General features: G+C 40.9%; 1 protein-coding gene across 3 annotated transcripts; it reads right to left on the bottom strand.

Moving 5' to 3' along the window:
- Positions 1-1,563: 1,563 nt before the first annotated feature.
- bmi1a (bmi1 polycomb ring finger oncogene 1a) lies at positions 1,564-19,545 on the bottom strand. Of its 3 annotated transcripts, XM_071919498.2 has the most exons (14): positions 19,388-19,545; positions 18,226-18,337; positions 16,661-16,724; positions 16,526-16,560; positions 10,304-10,339; positions 8,072-8,205; positions 7,585-7,681; positions 6,720-6,775; positions 6,271-6,318; positions 5,940-6,048; positions 4,764-4,809; positions 4,270-4,368; positions 3,957-4,037; positions 1,564-2,636 (listed from the first exon to the last, which is right to left on the bottom strand). In XM_071919498.2, the coding sequence occupies exons 1-14, from the start codon at positions 19,524-19,526 to the stop codon at positions 2,292-2,294; spliced, it is 1,401 nt and encodes a 466-aa protein (XP_071775599.1). In that variant the 5' UTR covers positions 19,527-19,545; the 3' UTR covers positions 1,564-2,291. The 3 variants fall into 3 exon arrangements, with proteins under 3 accessions (XP_071775599.1, XP_078147511.1, XP_078147510.1); XM_078291385.1 differs by lacking the exons at positions 10,304-10,339; positions 16,526-16,560; positions 16,661-16,724; positions 18,226-18,337; positions 19,388-19,545 and adding an exon at positions 13,036-13,136 and having other exon boundaries at positions 8,072-8,208; XM_078291384.1 differs by lacking the exons at positions 10,304-10,339; positions 16,526-16,560; positions 16,661-16,724; positions 18,226-18,337; positions 19,388-19,545 and adding an exon at positions 12,184-12,568 and having other exon boundaries at positions 8,072-8,208.
- Between the last annotated feature and the right edge of the window lie 4,206 nt (positions 19,546-23,751).

The raw sequence follows: 23,751 nt of genomic DNA, 5'->3' as shown, positions 1-23,751 counted from the left end.
ATATAATTTGTCCTATGACACCCAAAGTTAAATTTATATATTACTTAATTACTTATTAATATGGTTTCTGCTTTGACCTTTTGTAGCCTAAATAGGCTAAACTAAAACTTGGAACAGCTCATAACTCCTACCGTATTAATCAATATTAAAACATCCTGCAGAATCTTTCCATTTAAATACAGCCTTAACTTGATAATCAGAAAATCACTAATCAGGTAGATTATTTATTTGTAATTATTATTATTATAATAATTATTATTATCTTATTCGAAATATTATTTTATTAGACAACTAGCCTAAAGTTTATCAAGCAAATAATTTACCTAAATTTATCATAATGAGTGGTGTAAACCCAAAGATAGGTCGCCTATTTTTTATTTTTTTATTTTCAGATTAGGCTGAATATTTAAAAAATAATAATAATATTGGCAATTTACTTGAATTGATAGGTTGTCGAAATATATTTATATTTAGGCATTCATATTTTCTACTATAGGCTATTGTCTATTTATCCATTCTAAGCATTTAACCAAATTACATTTATGTCCCCGGGATTTGACAATCAGTAGCCAATTTGGCGAATAAAACCTTGAAGTTAAATATAGGCTACTCTAAGAAGTTAAAGGCCTATATCTGCATGTGACAAAAAAAAAAAAAAAAAAAGCACTAGTAGACAAATATTCAACATATATTATGTAGTTGCATATAAGCTAGATCAAGGCTGGCCAGGCTCAAAGCCTAATTCAACAAAAATAATAGCAGGTGCAAACGTTAATGGGCGATGAAATATTTACCCGGAAAGTTACATTTTGGAATAAAAAATAAAATGCCCATGATGCATTTTAAAGTAGACTAGACTCTTATATGGCTAGACGTTTTATAAATTAATTTTCCATTTAGTCTTTTGCAGTTCGTTGCAATGGAATTTATTCAAGTGATAAATGTTCAATAAAAAAAAGAATCAAAAAATACTGACAAGAGTCTAAAATAAAATGTAGCCTATATTCATCCCAGTATTACCATGACCATGAGGCAGGTTTCCAAGCTTCCCTCGTTAATGGAGTTAAATCTGCTGATCCAACAGACATCTGGTTGTTTCTGCCTCTCTGCATTCATTATCTGCCGATTTGAATTCCCTTTTCGTTCATTTCACCTAATCACTTCATGCAAAACACCAGACAGGCTGCGATCTCTTTCAGCAAACACTCTTAACAAAAATAAACAAATCGATGTCTTTTAATAAGTGTAAAATGTTTTATTTAGATGTTTTTATACTGTGCAACAGTAACAATACAATAAGTTGTCCATACAATCGAGCGATACAAATACGGAAAACACGGGAGACATCGAAACATCTGTCATTGAGCATGAAATGGAGCTGAGTGAGAGCCCATGTCATTCCCTCGGAGTAAAGGGGAAGAGAATAACATCATCGCTGATTAAATATGCATTTTGTTGCTATTTACATGTGGAGTTTCTAAAACTGCTTACGTGTTAAAGATGTGGAGGATAAGCAATCGGATTCCACTGCAGCTACAAGAGTTTTTTTTCCAGTAAAGGCAAAGTAAAGTGGATTTCTTCTCCACAGACCAGCACGAGCCTAGTCGATTTTCCATGAAGCCCACAGCCCCGCACACACTTCCTTTCCCCAAGTATAGGCTTTTTCTTTCATTGGAACAAGATCAACTTCTCTGAAACACTTCAAAAAACCTGTTCAACTGAAATTTAGGCTGGAGGCAAACACACCTAATCCTTTTTTTTTTTTCCTTAAAAGAAAAAACAGTGTTTTCATGAGCATGCATGTTTTAACTGACAGTTTCAAAGAGGCTAGCCCAACACACTTAAAATAGTCATGATAAACACATTTGATTTGGAAGAGACAAAAAAAAAAAAATCAGTAAAAGGAAAGAAAAAATATAAAAAGACTATCTTCAGTCACATCTGTAAAATAAAACTGTAGCTCTGAGGGATAAATGTCTGCCGTTCTCCTTTTTTCAAACACACTTCACTCCGCGAATGTCGCCTCTCCAAATACAAATCCCCCGCCACCCAACTTCCTTATTTTCCTTTTTTTGAAATGTTTCATCTGATTCCACTACGTTAAAACTTACATATCCCATAATATTTATAACAACAAAGGAAGAGAGAGAGAGAGAGAGAGAGAGAGAGAGAGAGAGAGAGAGAGAGAGAGAGAGAGAGAGAGAGCATTGTCTACAACAATGGAACTACGTTGGCATGGAAACGGTATTAGCTGAGCGGGTCTGGCGTTGGTTCGGGTCTGCGGCGCCACGTCATCCGGAGGAAGTGGACGAGCCGTTCAGCGAAACCTTCCGGGGCTTGGCGCCGCCGCTGCCGAAGGGGAAGGGCCGGCTCTGGGTCGGGCCGCTGGCCGGGGTCCCGTTGACGCTGTTGGGGACGTGGGGGAACTGCGGGTGCGGGGACTGCGCCGGCGTGCCGGGGCTGGGCAGCGACGAGGACGTGGAGGGAACCCCGGCGGGACTCCCGGCTTTGTCGCTCGCGGAGTCGCTCTCCGGGCCGGATCTGCTCGCGCTGTTCTGACCCTCCTGCTGCGCGAGGCTCATCTTCATCTTCTTACAGCTGGGGCGGACTCGGTACTTCAGCGGCAGGGGGCCGTTCTGTGGAGGGGGGGGGGAGAAGTTAAATAACTCAAACAAACACATAAAATAAATACAAATAAAAATGCATTCACATATAGGCTACTTTAGATTATGTTTATAAATATGTTTCAATATAAAATATATATATATATATATATATATATATATATATATATATATATATATATATATATATATACACACGCTGGGAATACATTTTCTTCTATGAGTTGTCGATAATAGCTATATGCATGTAGCTATACCCAAAATATATTTTGGCCACTATTTTGAATGAAAATAATCTAAATGTAGGCAAGAAATGCATTTTTGTATATTTTGAAATTTTCTCTAAACATAATTTCTAAAGTATGTATTTTCCGCCCATTTCCCCTATGGGAAGCACTACAAGATTGATAAATCAAATATATTTATTAGGTCTTATTTTTTCCCCCCAAAGTCTTGGGAAAGAGCCCATGTAGGCTATAGCATAATAAGAAGCCATGAAATGTATCCTACATAAAAAAATAAAAAAAATAAATCGGATCTAACTTCTAACCCCACCCCCTCCCTCCAGCATCTACAGCCTTTTAGACTTTAGTCTGTACAGGCACCGTGGAATGAATGGTATCAATCAATAACTGATAGTGTGCACATTTAAAGCCAAAGCATGTATTTAGTCCTATAGATAACTAAAACAAGTTGGTTAGGACATATGTGGAATATGTGTTCATTAGTATAAAGTGTTTTAAAAAAATAAAAATAAAAACACATTTTGTAGCCTATACTTTGAATGTATTTATTTTTTGTAATTAGTCTTTATCAATATTGCTAACTGCAGAGTGTTTAGTTTATGTCATTAAAGGGCAAAAATTCAACATTTAACAATTAACTCTAAAAATGCTATAATCAGTATGCACCAAAAACTCCAGTAAAATGTATAATCTTGAATCTATTAAGTGGCAAAACACACAATGCAAGCTTATTTCAGGATCAGCATTGGAGTTTTAAATCTCTACAGTCGTGTAGAGGCGTGGCTACTACAAAAAAATAATAATAATAATATTGGTCACATTGATTTTTGTTAATATTTATTTTGAATTCTAAAGAGTGATGGTGGAAGACCACTGTAGTGAAATCACAAGGTGTTAAAATATATTCTGGATAAGAGATGGTTTCAGCAACACTGGTTTCACAATATAGATTAGTTAAAATGAACAATGCTTTAGTGATATATATTAATATACGGGTGACAAAGAGGATATTCAGGAGACCATAAATAATCCAGCAGACATCCACAAAATCAGGTCTTCAATAAGCGTCCAGAAAAAGCTCTCTTACCCTTCTCCAAGTGTAGATATATGCTATATCCATTAATGTGTAGTAATCTTTCAGCGGCTCGTCCTCATACATGACTTCAACCTGCAGTGAAAAAAAATGAGAGAAACTTTAAATAAATATCACTAGGGCTAATATATGATGTTGAAACTGAGAACCTAAATACCACGATACCAGTATTCTCTTGGACAGCCATATTCACATTATCCAACTGGTTTTCCAAATAATTTAAGCAGTTAAGGTGGATATGTTTTATACTACTCGCAGTGCATCAGTCACACAAAAAACAAACAAGAAAAACAAAAGCCTCTGTGACCTGGTAGGTGTTGGGGATGTCCATTTTGCTGCGCAGGAACTTCCTCAGATGCATGACTGTCATGGCGGCTGGACACTGCAGGTACCTCTTGTTGGCCATCTGTAGAAAACAACATTTAATCTTCAGTGCATTCCAAGAATTTAACAGCAACACATACACAGTGACTATAAATGTTGTCATATGTTTATATAAATGTAGGCTTATGCATCAAAAATGCTGCAGAGGGCAAAGGTTGGTCCACCTTAAAAGCAGATTAAAAAGAATTTGCATTACAGAAGAGCTGCAACTGTCACCATGAGGCAACAATCTGCCTGTCAAACTGTGATGAGATGAAGAAAAAAAAAAAAAGATATTTCAACAGCAGCAATAAAATGAAATATTTGTTATTTAATTAAAAGGAGCCTGCAGGACTGGGCTTCTTATTCTTATCTGGTCCCAAGGGACTTTGATAGGAGACAAAGTAGAGAAAATGTGGCTAAATCAGCTTCTGATACCTGGTCTTTAGACTGTTTTTCCTCTGCTCCAACTCCCAGTTTAATCCTAGAGAGAAAAACAGGAAAACATATTAACAACTTGGCACAGAACACTTTACGCTTTGATTACACAAGTGGACTTAATATTCACTTTTCAACTTTGTAATCATATGATTTTTTTTTTTTTTTAATGTGCCAATGCCATTCACACATGCAGTAATGACCGATCTAGATTATTTTCAATTACTTGCTTAAGAAAACACACCAATTATCTTTGAAAATCCAAAACGAAATTTTGTGGACAACATCAACATATGCACAGAAAACAACCTCTTGAATAAAAAGCACGTTTTACTACATCTATTTTCTCTCCTGCAGTCTAAGGTTTCACACAGGTAGCGCTGACTCCAGGCAGCAGGGCAGCATGTGTGTTTCTGCTCTGGAGCTATATTTGACACATCCTTGTGGCAACAAAACAAGGTCAGACAGGCTTCATTTCTCATGTTAGTGGTTGATAAAACTTTTTTTGGTGCTGCAGCCAAACCAAGAGGGTTGACAGTAAGCGAAACAAGTCGGTTAATTGTGAAAAACAAGAAACTCTGTGGCTCGAGTGTTGATCATTTGGAAAATTCAAAAAGGCTGAACCAGAATAGAGAATTAACCAAAAGGACTGCAGGAAAAGGCCCGACTTAACCTGGAGAGAATGTGTGTTCATGACCGCAGTTAGTGAGGTTTTATTGATTTTAAAAAGGAGAGTGGGCAGTCCACTCCCCTAAAGTTTTTTTTTTTTTTTATACAGTAGGAAATCTGAGCTAGAGGAGACTCAGGAGAGAAGAACCTGGTGGATTTTGACCCCAGGACAGCAGAGGTACTGGTGGATCTACTGGGCATCCACGCTCACCAGTGGGAAACACTAATGTAAGAGTTACAGAGATCATTTGTTTGATGAAAGCCAGATTCCTTAAAAATCCTTAAAAAAGCTGCTGAAATGTAAATGTAAACTCAATCATCTCTACATAATTAGGAAGCCATTATCAATTACGCCTCCATATAATATTGTTATACCAATATTATAACATTAAATTATGACGGACAAAGAAGCATTATTGCTTGTAAAAAAACATCAGCATGACCCAGATGGGAAACACTCTTCACATTTTGTTTTAACACCTGTCCGTCCTTGTGAAAACTGCCTACCTGCTCTGGTCAAAGAACTCGATGGAGAGGCTGATGATCTCGTCGTCTGTGATAATCCTCTTGTCCTCGTCCGCCACCTCTCCACGGTCCTCGTTCGATCCGTTAGAGGCTGCAGAAGAAAAGAAACACACCGACAGGCTTGTCAGCATACTGAAACTCACGTTGGCAAGTGCAAAGCGTGAAAAAAAAAAAGAATCAAAACAGGCTGGAACATTTAATGACAATAAGTGAAAATGATTTATGTCTATAATTTCATCCAGAACTTGAATGAAATCTGTTTTTCCCTCCTCATTGTGTTCAGTTCATGTCTCCTGCATGCCGCTTCACTCACCATCTACAGGATGATCCGCATAAAAGTCTCTCCTCCTCTTCATTTCATCTACAAAGGACAGAGACAAGCCATTACAAGTCTGTTCACTTTCAGCGTTCATGAGGCTAAAACACTGCAGCCTTTGGTGTTTGGGAATTATTTGTTTTAGTCTTATTTTTGATCTAGAGCAGGCTGCGCCACTGAAATGGAAATGCGTGCTTTCATCAGAATAAATGATCCAAATCAGAACAAACCATTCTGGGGTCAAATTGGGTTGAATTTTTTTTTTTTTTTTTCATTTCCTCTTTTCATTTTGCAGTAGTGATAATATTCTTGGTGCAGTGGCCCGACACTGTTGAAAATTAATGCACTGATAAATATTGACAGGCAGCATCAGAACAAACGACAGCAGAGTCAGACTGAAACCAAACAGCATGCTAAATAAAGAGAGCGACACTCTGCTCTCTTACTTTTGAAGAGGCCAGGGACGAGCTTGTAGACGATGTCCTGTAGAGTTTTGTCAGACCTTGAGAGAGGAAGAGAAACTTCAGTCGTGTGATTCAGAGGATTAAACACACACACATTGCAGTGTGTGCAATCTCAACATGTGTAGTCAAAACCAGCAGCAGCAGCGCAGAGAAAAGCTTTTTCTCTTTTCCGTTCAATCAAAGCTTTTGGTGCAGAAGCCAAATGACAGTGGAAAGTCTGTGCTTATAAATGGCTCACTTTTAAGGTTTATGTGTTCTTTACATACATACTCACTGCTTGTAAGCATTGCAGCAAGAAAGTATATAAGCTATGTACTTCTAAGAATCAACACACAGTCTAATATACATTCATACTTAGTTTGATTGATCTGGTTGTGGCTTTGAAGACTGTGGCAACTCACACATTATAAATAAACTGGCAGAAGTACAGACAACTAAATGTGTGTCTTATGATTGGCTGTATTAAACCAATCATTAGCTGTTCACAGTGGGGAAAATAGGTTTCATATTGTTGCCCTGTGTGCTCAACATAGCCAGTGGTTCAACAAATTCAATCTAAATGTATAAAAATGACAAAAACATACTAAGGTCAATCATTTCAACCCAAGATCAAGAGTCACTCCTACGCCAAGAAGACACAGTTGTTTGTTTAGTCTACAAGGCTCTTCTAGCCAAAATACTTGAATCTTAAGGGATGATTCCCTTGCTTCAGCCAACACAAAAAAAAAAAACACGTAAAAAGCAATAAGCAAAGGAATTAACAGTATGGAAAACCTATTTTAACAAGATTGCATTCTGTAATGCAGTGGAAGAAAATGTCAGAAAATAAAATAACCACAGTTCTCACCTAATGTTGAGCAGAGGCTTGGTTTTGTGCACTTGTACATCACAGATGGGACAGTATTTGCTGGTTTCCAGGTAGCGCACAATGCACATCTTGCAGACTGCAACCCATACAGAAAAAATTGTCAATACAAAAATGTGTTCTGGGAGGACATCCTGAATCCGAACCACAGCCTGATACTGTCAAATATGGTTCAGTGAATTGTTGCCAAGGAGAAATGGTATTTGCAGCATAAACACTGCAGCACTGAATCCCATAAATAAAAGTGTATTCACATGGCAACAGGTAAGAAACTGTCCCAGGAGTAAATATCCCTGCATACTGGATGAGGACATGCAAAGGCTGTGGTTACATTCTGCTGTAGCCTATCACAACTGTAAATCATTTCATATCATGACAACAACGAACTCGCTCAGCTCCACTTCAACACTTTCCCAACTTGTATAAAAGAAAAAAAGCGCCTTTGTTTTTCTCGGGCTGTTTTGCTCACATGAATGAAGACACTCGATGATGGTGGTTGCGTCTATGAAATATCCGCCGCACAGGACGCACATGAGGTGAGGGTTCAGCTCGGTAATCTTTATCCTGGTCGTCCGATGCATGGTCAATGAAAAGGGGGTAACGCTCCTGTGTGGAAGGTAAAAGGAGAAAAAAACTGAAGTCATGTCGGGGGGGAAAAAAACACATAGCAGGCGTGGAGGCACCGAGGCCTGTTAGATCAGCTCCACCATTTGGAATAGGCTGCTGTTTGTTTGACTTGTGTTAAAGCAACATCATCTTTTATGCTAATCCTATAATAACCAAAGGGGACGGTGCTCGGTGGCAGATTGATAGGCAACAATTGGGCGTTAGTGAGCGGCTACCGAGTGACCGAGGCCAGTGACTGATCATAAATCAATCTCTTCCACTGATAGATCGACGCTGCTCTGCGCTTTTTCCTTCCCTCGACTTTAAGTCTCAATACCGCACAAAACAGATGGCAACTTCAAATAAGATCAGGGCTGATAATTAGAAGCAAGCTGCGGTCGAGGTTTCTCGGCGCCTTAATGCAAAATTGGACCGAGGCACCGACCGGTTCTGGATTTTATCTATTAGGCTATAACGCGGATTCGTGATCTGGATCAGTCTGTGCTGCATCCCATGTTGAATTAAAAGAGAAGCGGTGAATACAGCCTCAAATGGATGCGGCACATGCATAACTTCACCTAAGTGAGTGAGCGTGTAGTTTTAATCATTAGGCTAATGGAGAGCAAAGGTCGAGACCAAATTGCCAGAAGTCTATTTGGGAGGCATATTTGAATTTTAAAAAAATCATAAAATCAGACCGGGGGCGCATCGAAGGTCAGTGTTCATCTGAGCTGACAGTTTGGTCACCTTTCTAATAATTTATCGCACTGACCAAATAACAGCCTAATATCTTTAGTCAGTAAGTGCTCCACTTTATACTCTATACCGAAATCAGCGGGTTTGGAAGTTTTGGTGGGAAATGATATTAGCTGTAGGGACTCTGACGCCCCTGGGTGAGTGCGGGTGAAAGGGGATGACAGGAGGCACCCATTCACTGCGTCAGGTGTGCCACATATGGGGGAAAACCTGAGCGTTTCTATGGCAACTTCCTTTGCTTTTAGCCCACATGGCTCGTCGCCAGACAGCAGAACGAGGCAGGATCCGACCAAAACAACAGCGGCACCGTCGCCCGCCGGTGCTGCGAGCGGGGATGAGGTGAGGTGGGCTGCCCGTCCCTCCGCACACAGCCGCTGGACTGCCAGGCTGCCGACAGCACGGCTGCCATTTTGTGAAGGAAAAAGCCCGTATCGTTTGAACGGGCTGCGGGGTTTCCTTCCAGAGCGGGTGAAGCGAATATCCGACGCGTTTCGAATCGCTTTCCAAATCTTCTCTGGGCTGTGTGTGAAGGCTGTGTGCTCACCCCGGACATTATTCTGCTTTTTTTTTTTTTTTTCCATTCGCTTTGCGCCGTTTTGTTTTTTTTCCCACGGCGTGTGCACGAATCAGCACCGTGCACTAACAACATGGCTCGACACCAGCGACTATGCTGAAGTTGGAGCGCACACAGATCACACTTATTCAGCCTATATTCTGCGCCATTATCGACTAAAGACGCATACAACCTATTGATTCAGCGTCTACAGGCACTTTCTGACAGTGGACATTTCACATGGAAAACGAGACTCTGACAAACCAAATACGCTAAAACCATGAAATAAGTTTCCCTTTCCTATCCAAAATGCAGCCGCTTCTTTCTATTCTAACCAATAAGCTTATTTCTACATTATAAAGGCAGTTTTATCTTTGAGGTTGGAGGAATAGGCTAATCATCTAGAGACGCGGTATTGGGGCGGGCTATAGCCTGCTGACTACAGGGACGCCCTTTGCCGTCATATGGAGAAATAAAACGCCAGTCATGAAAGTGTAAATCGGACACATCAGCTGTGCATCAGAGGTTGATCCTCCTGACATACTGAGTGACAGCCAGCCTGTCCAGCTCTATGGTCCCAGCCCTGAACCCACACCATCACACACTTCCTACAGCCTGCACCATGCCCCGGTCCCGGCCGATATCTAGTCTAATGGAGACAGACTCCTGGTCGTTTCTGAACAGACCCAGGCAGGCAGGCAGGCATGGGCACCGGCACCGTTCAAAGGATGGATCACACATGGATAATGATGGATGGTGTCTCTATATATGCAGGGAGCCTGTTACGCCATTAATCGATTGACTGGTGTTTGGACAACTGTTCTCCCTCTGTCCTATGGGAGCTGGTCAGACTATACAGGAGACTGCCGCGCTTCAAGTCACTCACCCCACAAGTCCAAACGCAAATAACTCCATTTATTATGGGAACGAATAGGCGACTATCACATGACTGTAGCATCAATCAGCGAGCTGCGTTAAATGCTTATCTAGTCTGTTCAAGAGTCCCGTCATGGATTTAGTTATTGACGCAGAGACACGGACTGTGACGTAGAAGATGTATTCAAATCGCACATCTTGTCACCAAATGGACAATTTGCGCTTTAATTATGGAGTCGGCTTAATTGGTAGCGTCAATTAATCCACACACAGCCTCTACGGCTACCCAGAAGTGAATCCTTATTTCTCCCAAATACAAAGAAGCAAACGAAGAGACTCCTCTCGGTCCTTTCAGTGACCTAAACTTGTGTTGCTGGTGAAACGCTGTCCACCTCATTTAGTCCCATAGGCTACCAGTTCCTCTTTTAAAGGTTCCCGTTACAAGCAGATCAACAGCAGCTGGAAATACCCCAATTAAAATCGGCAATGGGAAAGACCGAGACCTCATATAAACAGCTGTCAGTCAATTTTAAAAAATCTCGAATTCAATTAGCGGGGGTGCCTAATTGACTGTATACTAGATGTTGCTTATAACAGCCAATGCAGTCAATGGAAACACGGATGGAAATCTAACTTTTAATCCATAGCCTATAGCCAATCGCATGGTAATGTTTTGGCAACACACAATCCCGTCTGTTGCGTTATCACGTCTTTTCACAGGCATGTGAGGCTGTCAACCTGAAATCCTGAGGAAAAAAACATTTCAAGGATAAGAAAACGCATGCGTTAAACATCAATTTTAGCCGATGAATCACACACAAAGTCCCTGATTGCATTCTTGACCAAAATAATTATTTTCCCCCCAAGAGGAAAGCCCTGGCACATTTGTCTGTCTGTCCTTTACCATCAGCTGGAGAGACACAGTGCGCCAACATCCAAGACTATGATATCAAAATCCATAATGAGCCTTAATATCCAAAAACAAGTGATCTGCGCTGTCCGCAGCCTATGTGACTGAAACAGAGAATTTACTGATGCTTTGGCTGTTTTGTAACACACAGCCATCCCTTTGTAGCCTGGCCGACGTCTCGCCTCCAAATTTTTTTTTTTTCTTAATTTTATTAAAACTCTAGGAGCTTTTTGAACCAAGATCACCATGCACTAAGACACATACAGTCACAGTGCATGTTTAACGACGACCCCGTGTTTACCAAGTGGCCGTAATGAAACATTTATGCACAAGTGAAATGGTTTGCCTCCTTGTCACGTTTATGGGAGCAATCCAACTTAAGTTAATAAAACCAATGTTTAGCAATGTACGCGCAAAACCAACATAATGTCCAATCCAGAACATCCTAAACATCCCAACTCTATAAAATGAAGACATTATATGGAAATATAGGCATAAAAGGACCGGTTGGAGGACTTGGTGCCGTTAACATCTCACCCATTCCAGTCTGGTTCGCTCGAATCTCCCACTTTACACAAATCCAAACGACTCAACGCAAACCCCAACCAACACCAAACTTAAACAGACAGATCACCGAACAGTAGAGAATGCGACGTGGGGTGTGTGTGAATCTTAATTCGTGTGTGTGTGCGAGAGGCGAACAGTTTTTAGAAAAAAGTGGTGCGGAGACACACACAGAGCTCCACGTCGGTGATCTGCAGCCACCGTTGAAAGCTCCACATCCACCGCTGGATTGGTGCGTAGAAAAACACAAAACCACGCACCCCGAAACCCCGGGCTATCCCCCCGTTAGTTAGAGACGATATCGAATATGACATACCCGGAGGCTGGGCTGGTAATCGGTGGGTCTTGAGGCGAATAGACAATGAAAGTTGGGAGGCGATCAGCAGAAAATGAATAGGAGCCGAGCCGCCATCTTGAAGCAGGCTGCAGACGCTGTCAGTGGCGGAGAGCGCACGGCGGACCGGAGCGCATTTCAGATGTGCGAATAAAACTCCTCTTTTCCTCCCCGTTTGCGCGCTTTGTGCGTATCCGATCTACGGTTTCCAAAGAGTCCGGTCCACTGGCTTCGGGTTGGGAAGGGTCCCACTTCTGCACCGATAAGTTTGCCTCCAAAATATCCGCTTCCCCCCCAGTAAAATGCAGCAGTGTGTGTGTGCTCCGTGGAAACTGACACCGTCCCCAAAATGGCTTGTAGTTCGACCGCCCCGCTTTGGTCACGTGGTCTCGTTGCTTAAGGGTGCCTAGGAATTACTGTCGGTGTATTCTGGGTGCCTCTAATCTACGACGCATGATACAAAATAACACAGAAATGGCATCCACGTTCAGTTTGATAGCGGTTTGAATGTCAAAATGTCATAAACCATTCACTAATAGGCTGTGTAATCTACTTGAGCTCAGATGGCAACGGCAACTGCTTAAGGGCGCCTAAAAAATTACTGTCGGTGTATTCTGGTCTCTCTAATGTATGACGCATGATATAAAATAACCCACAATACGCATTCACAAACAGTTTGATATAGTTTTGACCCCCAAATGCCATAATTCATACACTAACATATATTCTACTTTAGCTCAGATGGCACTAGGCGAATGCTTAAGGCTGCCTAGAAAGTCCTGTCGGTGTGTCCTCGTCTCTGATGTTAAAAATAACAACAGAACGCGCACTCACACACGTTGATGTCGTTTTGACCCTTAAAATGCCCACCGTCCATCCACTAACGTGTAGTCTGCTGGAGCTCCGCTGGCACCAGGCAGCTGCATTATTAATGTTTGCTGGGCTGTGATTCCTGCGCGCTACAGCCCGCTCCAAGATGTGGCTTCTCCCCTCCGCTGACTGCTTTAAAAAGCACGCACTTGCACAAGATACGTCTTTGTGACAAATGGCTTTGAACCGCTGGTGTCAAACCTTTGTCACAGGCTGTCCTGACATCTGCAAAAATGCGGTGCAACTTCCCACTTGGTGAACTGGAGCCTTTATCCGGCTGAAATGAAGGCATCTCGGATGTTTATGGAATCTGAGCCGCCGTGGTGCTTTTAGTTCAGCAGCTTTGAACTTTCAGCAGGAGTGGATGCAGCGAGTCCAAACCAAATATAAGGACTTTCATCTGACCAAAAAAACTTTAAAATACAATTTTGTCAATAAAGTCACAGATTAGTCTCTAATATCGTGTGCAGTGCAATTTTCCCTCTGATGGTTACATTTTAAAAAGCTCCATCAGCCCTTGAGCCCTGCAGAAATAGCTTGGCTCATGTTGGAGGAAACAAAACACACATGCTGTCATGCAACTATGGCAAAAATCCTATTCACTCTCGCCGGGGTTGACAAAACATAGGCCTACCAGCTATTTCGTTGGCTCGATCTTTAAACAACATATGTCACCTCTAGAACAGCCTGGCACCAATCTGCGTCATCTTCTTTAAGCACCAAGTTGTGTTTATTGATAAAAAAAAAAAACTTTCCCACCAAAATGTGATTTTCCCTGCAAAGACAGGCAGCACATCCAGGTGCTGCTGGGAGTTTATCATGCTGTGACAAAACTGGAAGCACAAAGTGTATTTTGATATACTCAGTTTAATTGCAATACAAGTCGGAATGATAATTGTTTCATGTGCATAACGTGTTTCAGTCAATCTCAAGTAAAAAAAAAAAAAAAACTATAAAGAGAAGATGAATGCCGCTAGAAACGGATGAAGTTCAGTGCTTTGTGGTGCAGGAAAGGTGTGGAAACTGGACACCAGCATGGCCTCCTCACATCTGAGTGGCTTTCTCCAGACTCTTGGCAGCGTCTTTCAGCTTTCCCACCAAATCCTGAAAACAAAGACACATTGATCCACTTAAATATGGATAAAAACACACCAGCGTCACGCGACGTGGATAGAGACAAGCTGAAAATATAAATGAAAAAATAATAAAATGAAAGAACATTTATGAATGCAAAATGACACCGATTTCAATTGAGAATTAGACTGAATTATTTGGCATTCAGCGTTTTTGATAAACCCGCACTTCACACTAAAAATGATGATTAGGCAGATCCGACATAAATTCACCAAATATTTTGGATCATGAAACGGATCGTCAAGTTGCCAAACCCAACATATTCAAATATAGGTCAAACACGTCACCCTTTAGACAATGTCTTGTCGAAATGAAGACAGAAACAGCCGAGGTATAGTGGAACTGAGTCATCTTAATAAAGCCAACAGTCATGGTTCATGTGTCCATATAACATTTTCACTATAAATTACCGACTTTCAATCCGTTCTCAAGAATGCAAGGCAACACTTTCTGTGGATCAGAAATGCGATTATCTTACATTTATTTTAATAGACTATCATTCTGAGGATGCGTTTGAGGCATAAATTATTTTAAACTGAGGTTTGACAACAACCTGCAAATACGGAAGGAGGTGCAATGGGTTTAGCAGTGCAGCAATGAAAATCCGATTCATGTCGTGCAGACGCTCGCCAAAAGCCCTTCAGTTGATTATTTGAACGCAGCTGTGAGGACGTTATATAATATAATTTCATACATTTAATTTCTTTGAAAATTCTCCAGTTTGAAGAACAAGACTAGCCTGCAGCAATCAGCTCAGTGAGGCGACCTCTTTCATCTGCGGTTCCTAAATGCTGTGCGTAATGATGCAACTGCTACACTACAGCAGAGGGGAAATTAGAGATGAAGAGGCTGCTGGTAGTTCTGTCATTTGATACATAGACAATAGGCTACAATACTGTCCAGAACAAACTCCTCTACCTGTAACTGCTCCATCGTGCAGCTGAAGTCGATGTCCTCCGAGGATCCTGCACCATTCTGCCAAAGGAGCAGAAACAGCTTACAGCAACACACCATTCAGAAAAAAATACATTAAAATGAACGGATAACAATGGGTCAGATTCATACCTCAGTGTTAAATGAAAGCATGTAGAAAGGCTCGTTGACCTTCTGGACTTGTCCGTTCTGCAAAGGAAATAACACTTTAGTTAGGCTGGCAGGACAAAATATGCAACAACAAAAAACGCTAAATGTGCTGTGAAGTTTGGTCTATACCTTCATGTGGTACTGCAGACGCCACGACACGTCGTTAATGTGAGGTGGGCACCTCCCTATGCTGAGAAGAGAAGAGAAGAGAAGAGAAGAGAAGAGAAGAGAAGAGAAGAGAAGAGAATGTAGAGGGATGTAGTGTAAACCCACCTAAACCCAGTTTACCGAGCTTTTTATTTGTATACCCGCCTATTTAGGCTGACGTGAATCTTAATGATGTAGCCTATACAACATAGCCTAAGTATTAAACTCATGTATGAAGATAGGAGAAAAGCAAAAAATATAACTGAACATAGAACTGATTTTGTTCATATTGGTGGCCGTTTGCCTTGTGATGATCACCGAATTGAAGTCACAATTTATCAACTTTTTAATCAACGCTACATCCCTGCTAATTACATGTTTGAAGTGAAATGCGCACTGCTAAACACAGTCGATAAAAAGAAAAACAAGTTCATTTAATTCTGACACAAGCTTCAACAGTGAGCTCACTAAGTTTTGCCACAGCGGCTCACAGCTTCAACCCAGTAAGAAAACACAGAGTGTTTTCTGAAGTTTTGCGTGTCAGGACAAAAGGGACAACGAGCGTGATTAATTACAATGTAAATGCTGCTTTATAACGCGCCATAAACAAACGCTCATTGTAAAAGAGCTACCTTGTCTGCAAATACAAACTGATTTAAAACAGCTGCAAATAAATTGTCAACTCATATAAACCACAGAAAAGTATTTAACAACTGAGCAAGCAAAGGGGGGAATTTAACAAAGCTATGATTTAAAAAAGCTTGGGACAACATGCAGTGATTGTGATGAAATAACCTCAAATGGGCAATTTAATGAACACTGAAAGGCTTTCAACGTGTTTAAAAATTCTCACAGACTACTATTCAATTAATACTTAAGTCAATTATTGTGCAATGTTAAAACTTTGCTTGGGCTACACTTCAAAGAATTTATTTCTCATTTAAGTCCCAATTTCATACATCTTGGGGCCATGCTTGCTTGCCTAGTGGTGATCAATCTGACTGGGTGTGAAAACAAACTTTTCAGCACAAAAACAACACCACCACAAATATCTTTGTCATTTATAGCTCCAACAATACATTTAACTCACCTTGCTAACAGACGTTCCAGCTCTTTTTTATGTTTCTGTAAAGCAAGACAGATTTCATCAGTTTGTGGAGGGCAGCCACAGTGACAAGACTATAAAATAAAATGATAATCTTATGAACATCATTTGAACGGTCACCTGGTATGAGGTATAGAATATTTCTATTCTCTCTGCACTGAATGTGACTTCTTCAAGGCACGAGCTGCAACAACAAGGCAACAAGGTAATTCCACAACAAGCTGCATTTACATTACAAACTCTTGTACCAGTCAAATGTTTCATATGCCTCAGATTACAACTGGCAGTAAAATTCTGACACAAAAAGATGCATCTTTTTTTCAAAAACAGAGTTTCGGGGGGGAATAAACACTCCAGTCTCTACTTCAGTCCCATCTAGACCAAATTTTCATGCAACTTCTGTCTGCCTTAGCCAGGTGAAAATGGGCTTATGATCCCAGCTTGAAGGCAATTTTAGAATGTGCAGAAATACATGGAAACCTAAGCAGGGTCCTTTGAGGGGGAAAACATAAATGAATGCTTCTCTGAAAATATAACTGATTTTTGCCAATACTGGTGGTTGTTTGCCCTAAGATGATCACCGCCTGGAGGTCATAGTTCATCCACTTTTTAACCACTACATCACTGACTATAACTGTGATGCACTGATTGTCACAGACCTGGTTTACATGCACACCAATACCTACAACCTGAAGAGTTTATATTTTTGGCACATGCACGCTGAACATCCTACTGCATTTATGATCATCCTGTTAACCCCCAACTCTGATGAATGAATAATCAGATCAATACCTTCAGTTTTCTGATCATAAACAGCACAGTGAAGCATATAAACACCTAAAGATGACAAGCAACATTTTGAAGCAATGCAAGTGTGCAATTTCCCAACAATTATGATAAACAGCATTTTTGATAATATTATTGATACTTATAGCTTACTATGTCAACCATAACTACAGTATGCAATATATAGATTTTTTTTTCTCCATTTGCTATCCCATATATCTTACTGAAGACAATATTTCTGCACAGGCAATGCCAAAAGTTGCCATTGCACCACCATTTAATTCCCACTAACTGACAACTGTTTTCTTGGTAGTGCACATGCAGGACATCCCATAACTAGATGTTTGTGACATAGGCCACAAATTCATATCATTATTGCAACAACATGGTTTATTAAGTGATTTCAATGAAACAATATTATGAAGGTGTGACCTCTTATGAGTCACATTACTTTGATGTATTTTAAATGGCTGGATTTTGCTGGGGTTTTTTTGCAGGCTTTTTTTTCTATATTTTGTTGTTTATAGTAGCTTAGCATTTTGCTAGAAATAAGATGAGATTTCATAATATACGTTTCAGATTTATTTTTTAATTTGTTGCTGACATTTTGGATAAGCAAATGGTCTCTAGCTTGAGTGATACAATCAGGAGATTTACAGCAATATACACTAAACTGGTTAACAAATAAACATGCAAACAGCAGAATCTGATTAAGACCCTAAGGCATATATTTAGTGCATTGGTGTGCATATGCATAATTTTCAGCCATAATATATGAGTCTAATAACTAATGGTTTATCATTATGAAATATTATTTTTACCATCTTATAAGAGCATATGTATGAGTTAAAGCAGCACAAAGACGTTCCACAGGAAAGGCACTTTCTGACTTAGCCTACCTTATTGTTGACTTGTCTGCATTTTGTTTGACCGCCTCCAGTATGAAGGTGGTCGCTGCAGTGTGACTCTGTTTCAGCAGGATCTGGTCGATCTGCTTCAACTCGGGCTGATCTGCAATCAGAGGAAAAACCATGTGAGAACGATGTGGGAATGAAGCCACTGTGTGATCAGCATGTGGCCTACTCTCTCGCTCGCGCACACACACACACACACACACACACACACACACACACACACACACAAATACAGTGAGGACTGTTGTCAGGTTGGAAGTCAGCAGTTGTAGCCTACACAGATTGTCATAAATGATGTAGCCTATAGGTTTGCAATCCATACTCGTGTCCTCATATAGAAACAGCCTATACAATGGAAATCAATGATCATTTGCATGTGAATGAGCCATTCAACTGCATGAGCCACAGCTCCTTTGTTGGTTTGTAGCTATAAGTCCAGAATGAACAGCTCACTTTCTGCACCATAATCGCCAATATTTCTAAATGAAGGCTGCCTGTAAAAAGGTCTGGAATGACGCAGAATGTGGACAAACAGCACATGGTCCACGAAAACAGCGGAAGCAGCCATTAGCCTACAGAGTAAAGAGCTAGTCTAACACTAACTAGTGGGACTCGGTTATCATATTGCATGGGCTAATTTCTCTTTACTAATGAAGTCCAAAGCCAGTTAAGAGCAGCAGTAAACTGACCGCTGCGGGCTTCAATGCTCTCCGTTAAGAGTCAACGGCGCACTTTGCATATCAACATGCGTCCATTGTCAGTTTTGCCTAATGGTGATTGACGTGGTGTTTCTGATATGCTGGGCAGACTTGATGTCATTTTAACTAACAAAAGGCGTCCCGAGTCGCCGTGTGATTGCTGCAGAATGCGAAGCAGGCAGCGGGCAGATAAAGCTAAGCCCGCTTCAGTGCAGCTGATGGGCGGCCGTCGATCTGCACCAAACAAACACCTCCACGCTTTAACGCTTCCAGTGAACGAACACACGCTGGTGCTCGGGAGGTTCAGGGCGACTCGCAGCGATGCGCTACAGTCCGCACATCGCCGTGGAAACCTACAGACGTCGAGGCAGCTCCGACACACCAACACGGAGAGAAACCGGAAGCAGCGGCGGAGACAAAAAGCGGCGGCGGGGAGACGCCGTGCTCACCGAGGACACCGGGGTCCGCGTGCGAGGAGAGCAGGCTGCGGAAAGAGACGTCCAGCAGCACCGGGAAGCTGCTCGGGTCGAAGACGGACGGGTCGGCCAGGGACTGCAGCCCTCTCTGCACAGACTCAGACAACTCCATTTTGCAACAAGGGCTGACCCACGACACCACACCACGTGACGCATCAGCTGATGCAGCGTGCGGAGCAGCGCTGAGCTGAGAGCAGCTCAGGCTCGGCTCAGGCTGAGAGAGGACACACCGAGCCGGACTGGCAATTTGGCAAAGGTCGGGAAATCACCGTGGACTGCAGAGTGGGCATTAGGGAACACAGTCTGGGGGAAAGTGCCCGTCTGCCTGCTTTAAATGCGACTGTCCCTGCAATGCCCTCACTGCATTTACGACCAAGCAAAGGACAGACTCGTGTACATTTTGAAAAAACGCAATTAAATTAGGCCAGTGGTTTCCAAAGTAGGGTCCGGGACCCAAAAGAGGTCCCTGAAAGGATGCTAAGGTGTTCTCAGCAAAATGATACTTTAATGTTACCATTACTGTTATTTCATTCCCCCAAGGTTAGTGCAGTGTGAGAATGCACCTCTTTACGGTTATATCTGCAGTTATAAAATAAACTCTAAGAACACAATTCTTCTCAGATGGGGGGCGCAGGGCTAAAATTTGATCAAACAGGGATCCGTAGGGGCTAATGCCATTCTTTTTGGGGGTCCTTGACATGAAAAAGACTGGGAGATGTTAATTATGTAGGCTAGCCTAATCGAGGCTTATTTGACCATGGCCACACAAGTAATTTACACAACTACAATGTGAAAAATAGAACATAATGATGTTTGGGTTATAGGATTTTGCGTAGGCTTGTGTCAATTATTGTTTTTTTTTTATCAAAAGATACACTGAATTTACAAAATATTTGGGACACGTAGACTACTGTTTTCATTTACACTGATGACGTGACTCCAGGTAAAAGCCATTATCCCATATTGATTTCCCTTATTAAATCTGTTCCAATCACAAAGGAGGAGATGGAGATAAAGAGAAGCAGATTTTGAAGGTTTGAGACAATTCAGATGTGGATTGTACAAAAGGGGCTGCAATATGAGGGAGATGCTCCTAATATTTTGTAATAGCCTATGTTATGTAAAAGGAGGGCAGCTTCTGCCTTTTTACAGTGAAGCAAACTAAGCATAATCTGTGTCAAATCTCTTAAAGTTCCTTTTTGTTGCAATCATTTTTGGTTATACCCACATGGCTATTGGAAGCTAGCCTGTGCTGCATTTTAACATGACATTTTTATTATGTATTTTTTATTTCACGTGCCTATGTACAGTGTGTGCCTCTATTTTGGTGTTTTTTTAATACATGGGGAGGGGGGGGGGGACTTCCCTGCCGGAGTCTTGAGACAGTCATGAGGTGAAGCCTGTCTGTCTGACAGTGTGATGAGTAGGTCACTTCTAAATTTCCATTAGGTCAGGCTGAAGTACATATAATCAGTGTGTAATACAGTCTGGAGCAGAGAAATGTAACCCCATGAGAAATAGCCTTACCCTACCGACAATGGAGGAAATTCCCTTTTTACATGAAAACCATAGCTGATTTGTTGCAGGAGTGTGCTGCAAATGTGCTTCAGAGGTGCGGACTGCTCTTCTCTGGTCATTCACTGTGGTGCTAAATTTCCCCAAACTGTCAGGAAAAAACTTAAATCCCTCAGGTCACGTGGCTATCATATAGCCTATGGGCCCATTGTTCCTCTATGACCAAAAATACCTCTTATTTATGTGGAGAGCTACATCTGTCAGAGGAGAAATCTTCTTTTTAGGCCAGCAGATGTTTTTATCAAACTGTTCAAGGACTTCGGCAGATACTTGTACTCATTCTCTACAAACGGTTTTATATCCTAAGCATCAGATGCCACAAATGCTCCTATCATCCATGTAATCTGGTTCTACAAAGCATAGGCTGTACTCTATAGCCCTCCTCGATTTCATTTTTATGAGCACATGCCAAGAAGCAGCAGCACATGGACTGGACCCAGAATAAAACCTGTTCATGGTTTGCAAATGCTGGTTTCAAGTAGGCTAGTCATGTATCAGCTTCTAAGTCTATAAGATATCGTGTTAGAAGCGATGTTAAGTGTGCCAAATAGAAAATATGCCTGTTTTTCATCGTTTCCCCCTATGAGTTTAGAAATCATCAGCTTGTCAACAGTGTTTTCTATATCTGTTTTTATTTTCTTATTCCTCGTCGACTTTTCTCGTTCATTATCGTGAAGTATCGGCCACACACGCTGCGGCTATCAGACTGACCTCTGACTCCCTGCTTTGTCCAAAGTCCATTTTACCTCCAGCAGGTCGGGTTGTGAAATAGCTAAGCCTTCACTCTTAACACTGTCATTTTGTTTTTGTTTTTTTTTCCTCCAAGATATGTCTGTTATCGCGATGACGTGCATCCAACTTCTGAGCAACTTCTCTGACCAGACCGCGACTTTTAATATTGACGCGCCTCTCTCCCTCCATCCATCACGTTTATTATAGGTATCCTGTTGTTCAGATTCATCACTGATTTATTTAGTCCAGGTCAAATGTAAATTTGCATACATCTGCATCATCAGCACAAACCCTGTCCTCCAAATAAATTTCCAGCAGAGTAGCCTATATCCCATTCCCCATTCATAGAGACACAGTTAATGATCCCTGTCTCGAAAACTATATTGTCTGCAAGGAATTGAATGTCCAGCAGTATTTTCTATCTTTGTATCACACTACTTCATCCAGATCCAATTGGTGCCATAATCAGTATTTTAAACGGTTTCCCAGCCCTATATCCTCTCGTTTAACACATCATCTATTGTATATTTACATATGTAGCCTACTCAATATTTTATCTAAGGTACATTTAATCTATTCACAGTAAACCTCAAAGCCATTGAATAAAGACCTAAAACAGAATATTTAAAGCACTGAGACCGCCAGGAAATTTAACAGCAAACACCTAGTTTCAGTTATAGTCCTCTTTGTTCTGTTGTTTCTAAAGTGTATCTGGTTTAATGGCAACTGAATTTCCAATTTAATGTGTTTGAGGCATAACTGAACAACTGAACAACTGAACTCAGCTTCTCCGTTTCATTATGTGTTTTCCTGTCAATGGCTTTTGTTGAGGTGGCTCTGTGAAACTGTTTGAGTCATCCAACGGAAACATGATGTGATTTTTTCTGTTGTCAGAATGAAAAATCCTGATCATATCATGTTTGCCGTTGTTTCGAGGAGTAGCTACACGTCGTAGCTGATTCACTTCTTTGGCTATTCTGACATGCTATGTTCTCTGAAGATGTAGGATGTGATCAGCCCAAATAATCTACAGTCTGTAGGCCTGTGACCTCCTGAAGCTGAACATCACATATCAAAAGTGTGATATTAGAAGACAACATCAATGCAATTACACGTCCATTTCAGCCCAATTCCTGCATAACTTCTAATACAAACATGAACTTTTGAAAAAGCCCATTTAAAAAAAAAAAGTTATAGGCCAATCAAACACAACTCAGTTGAACAAAATGTCTTTATCTATTAAGTTTTGAAAGAAATGAGAAAATGTAGACTTCTTTCTAAGGGGTTGTCAAAGGCTTTTTTGTTGATGTTTGAAGAGTAGCCTATATTTTGGTTGCTGAAACCCAATCATCTGCCTATATTTTTCCACTCTATTCTATTCTATTCTATTCTATTCTATTCTATTCTATTCTATTCTATTGCAGGCGATTATTGCTCTGCCAAACAACAATGGTCATTTTTAATTCAGCTGTTTTCCTTCCCATTATTAAATAATCCATTAGGCCCAATGCAATCAGCTATCTGTTTTGGCATTTTGGATCATAATTAACAACCAGAGCCGGATGATCATCTTGGATAAATTACAGTTCCACTCCATAAAGCAGCCTTACATCATCAGATCTAGGTGAAGACAAAGTAGTGACATCCCCTTTAAGAAGACGCTGGGTGTTGTAATATGACCTTGGAAAAATGTGTGCATATTGTCAACAAAAAATGTCCACTTATATAAACACACGATCGTATGACAGTAGGATACTGGCAATAACAGACTTGATAAGTACCTCATAGGTTTGTACATGTTATTTTTAATAAGATCAGCTGTAGACATGCTCTGTTTATTACAATGGGGGTAAACGGGATGCTGCAAATTCTCTCCAGTTTTTTCGTTTTTTTGCTTGCTACATTTTTATTTCTGAAACACTGATTTTAAAAAATTAATGATTTGAAGACCAGGCTAAATATCTGGACCGACGCGTTCCAACAAGCTACCAATGCATTTGTGTGGACTCCAGGTCTGGTCTGGTAACCTG

The sequence above is a fragment of the Centroberyx gerrardi genome, chromosome 22, assembly GCF_048128805.1.
Source record: "Centroberyx gerrardi isolate f3 chromosome 22, fCenGer3.hap1.cur.20231027, whole genome shotgun sequence".
Classification (NCBI taxonomy): domain Eukaryota; kingdom Metazoa; phylum Chordata; class Actinopteri; order Beryciformes; family Berycidae; genus Centroberyx; species Centroberyx gerrardi.
The sequence above is the reverse complement of the archived record's forward strand: the minus strand, read 5'-3'. Positions and strand labels throughout refer to the sequence as shown.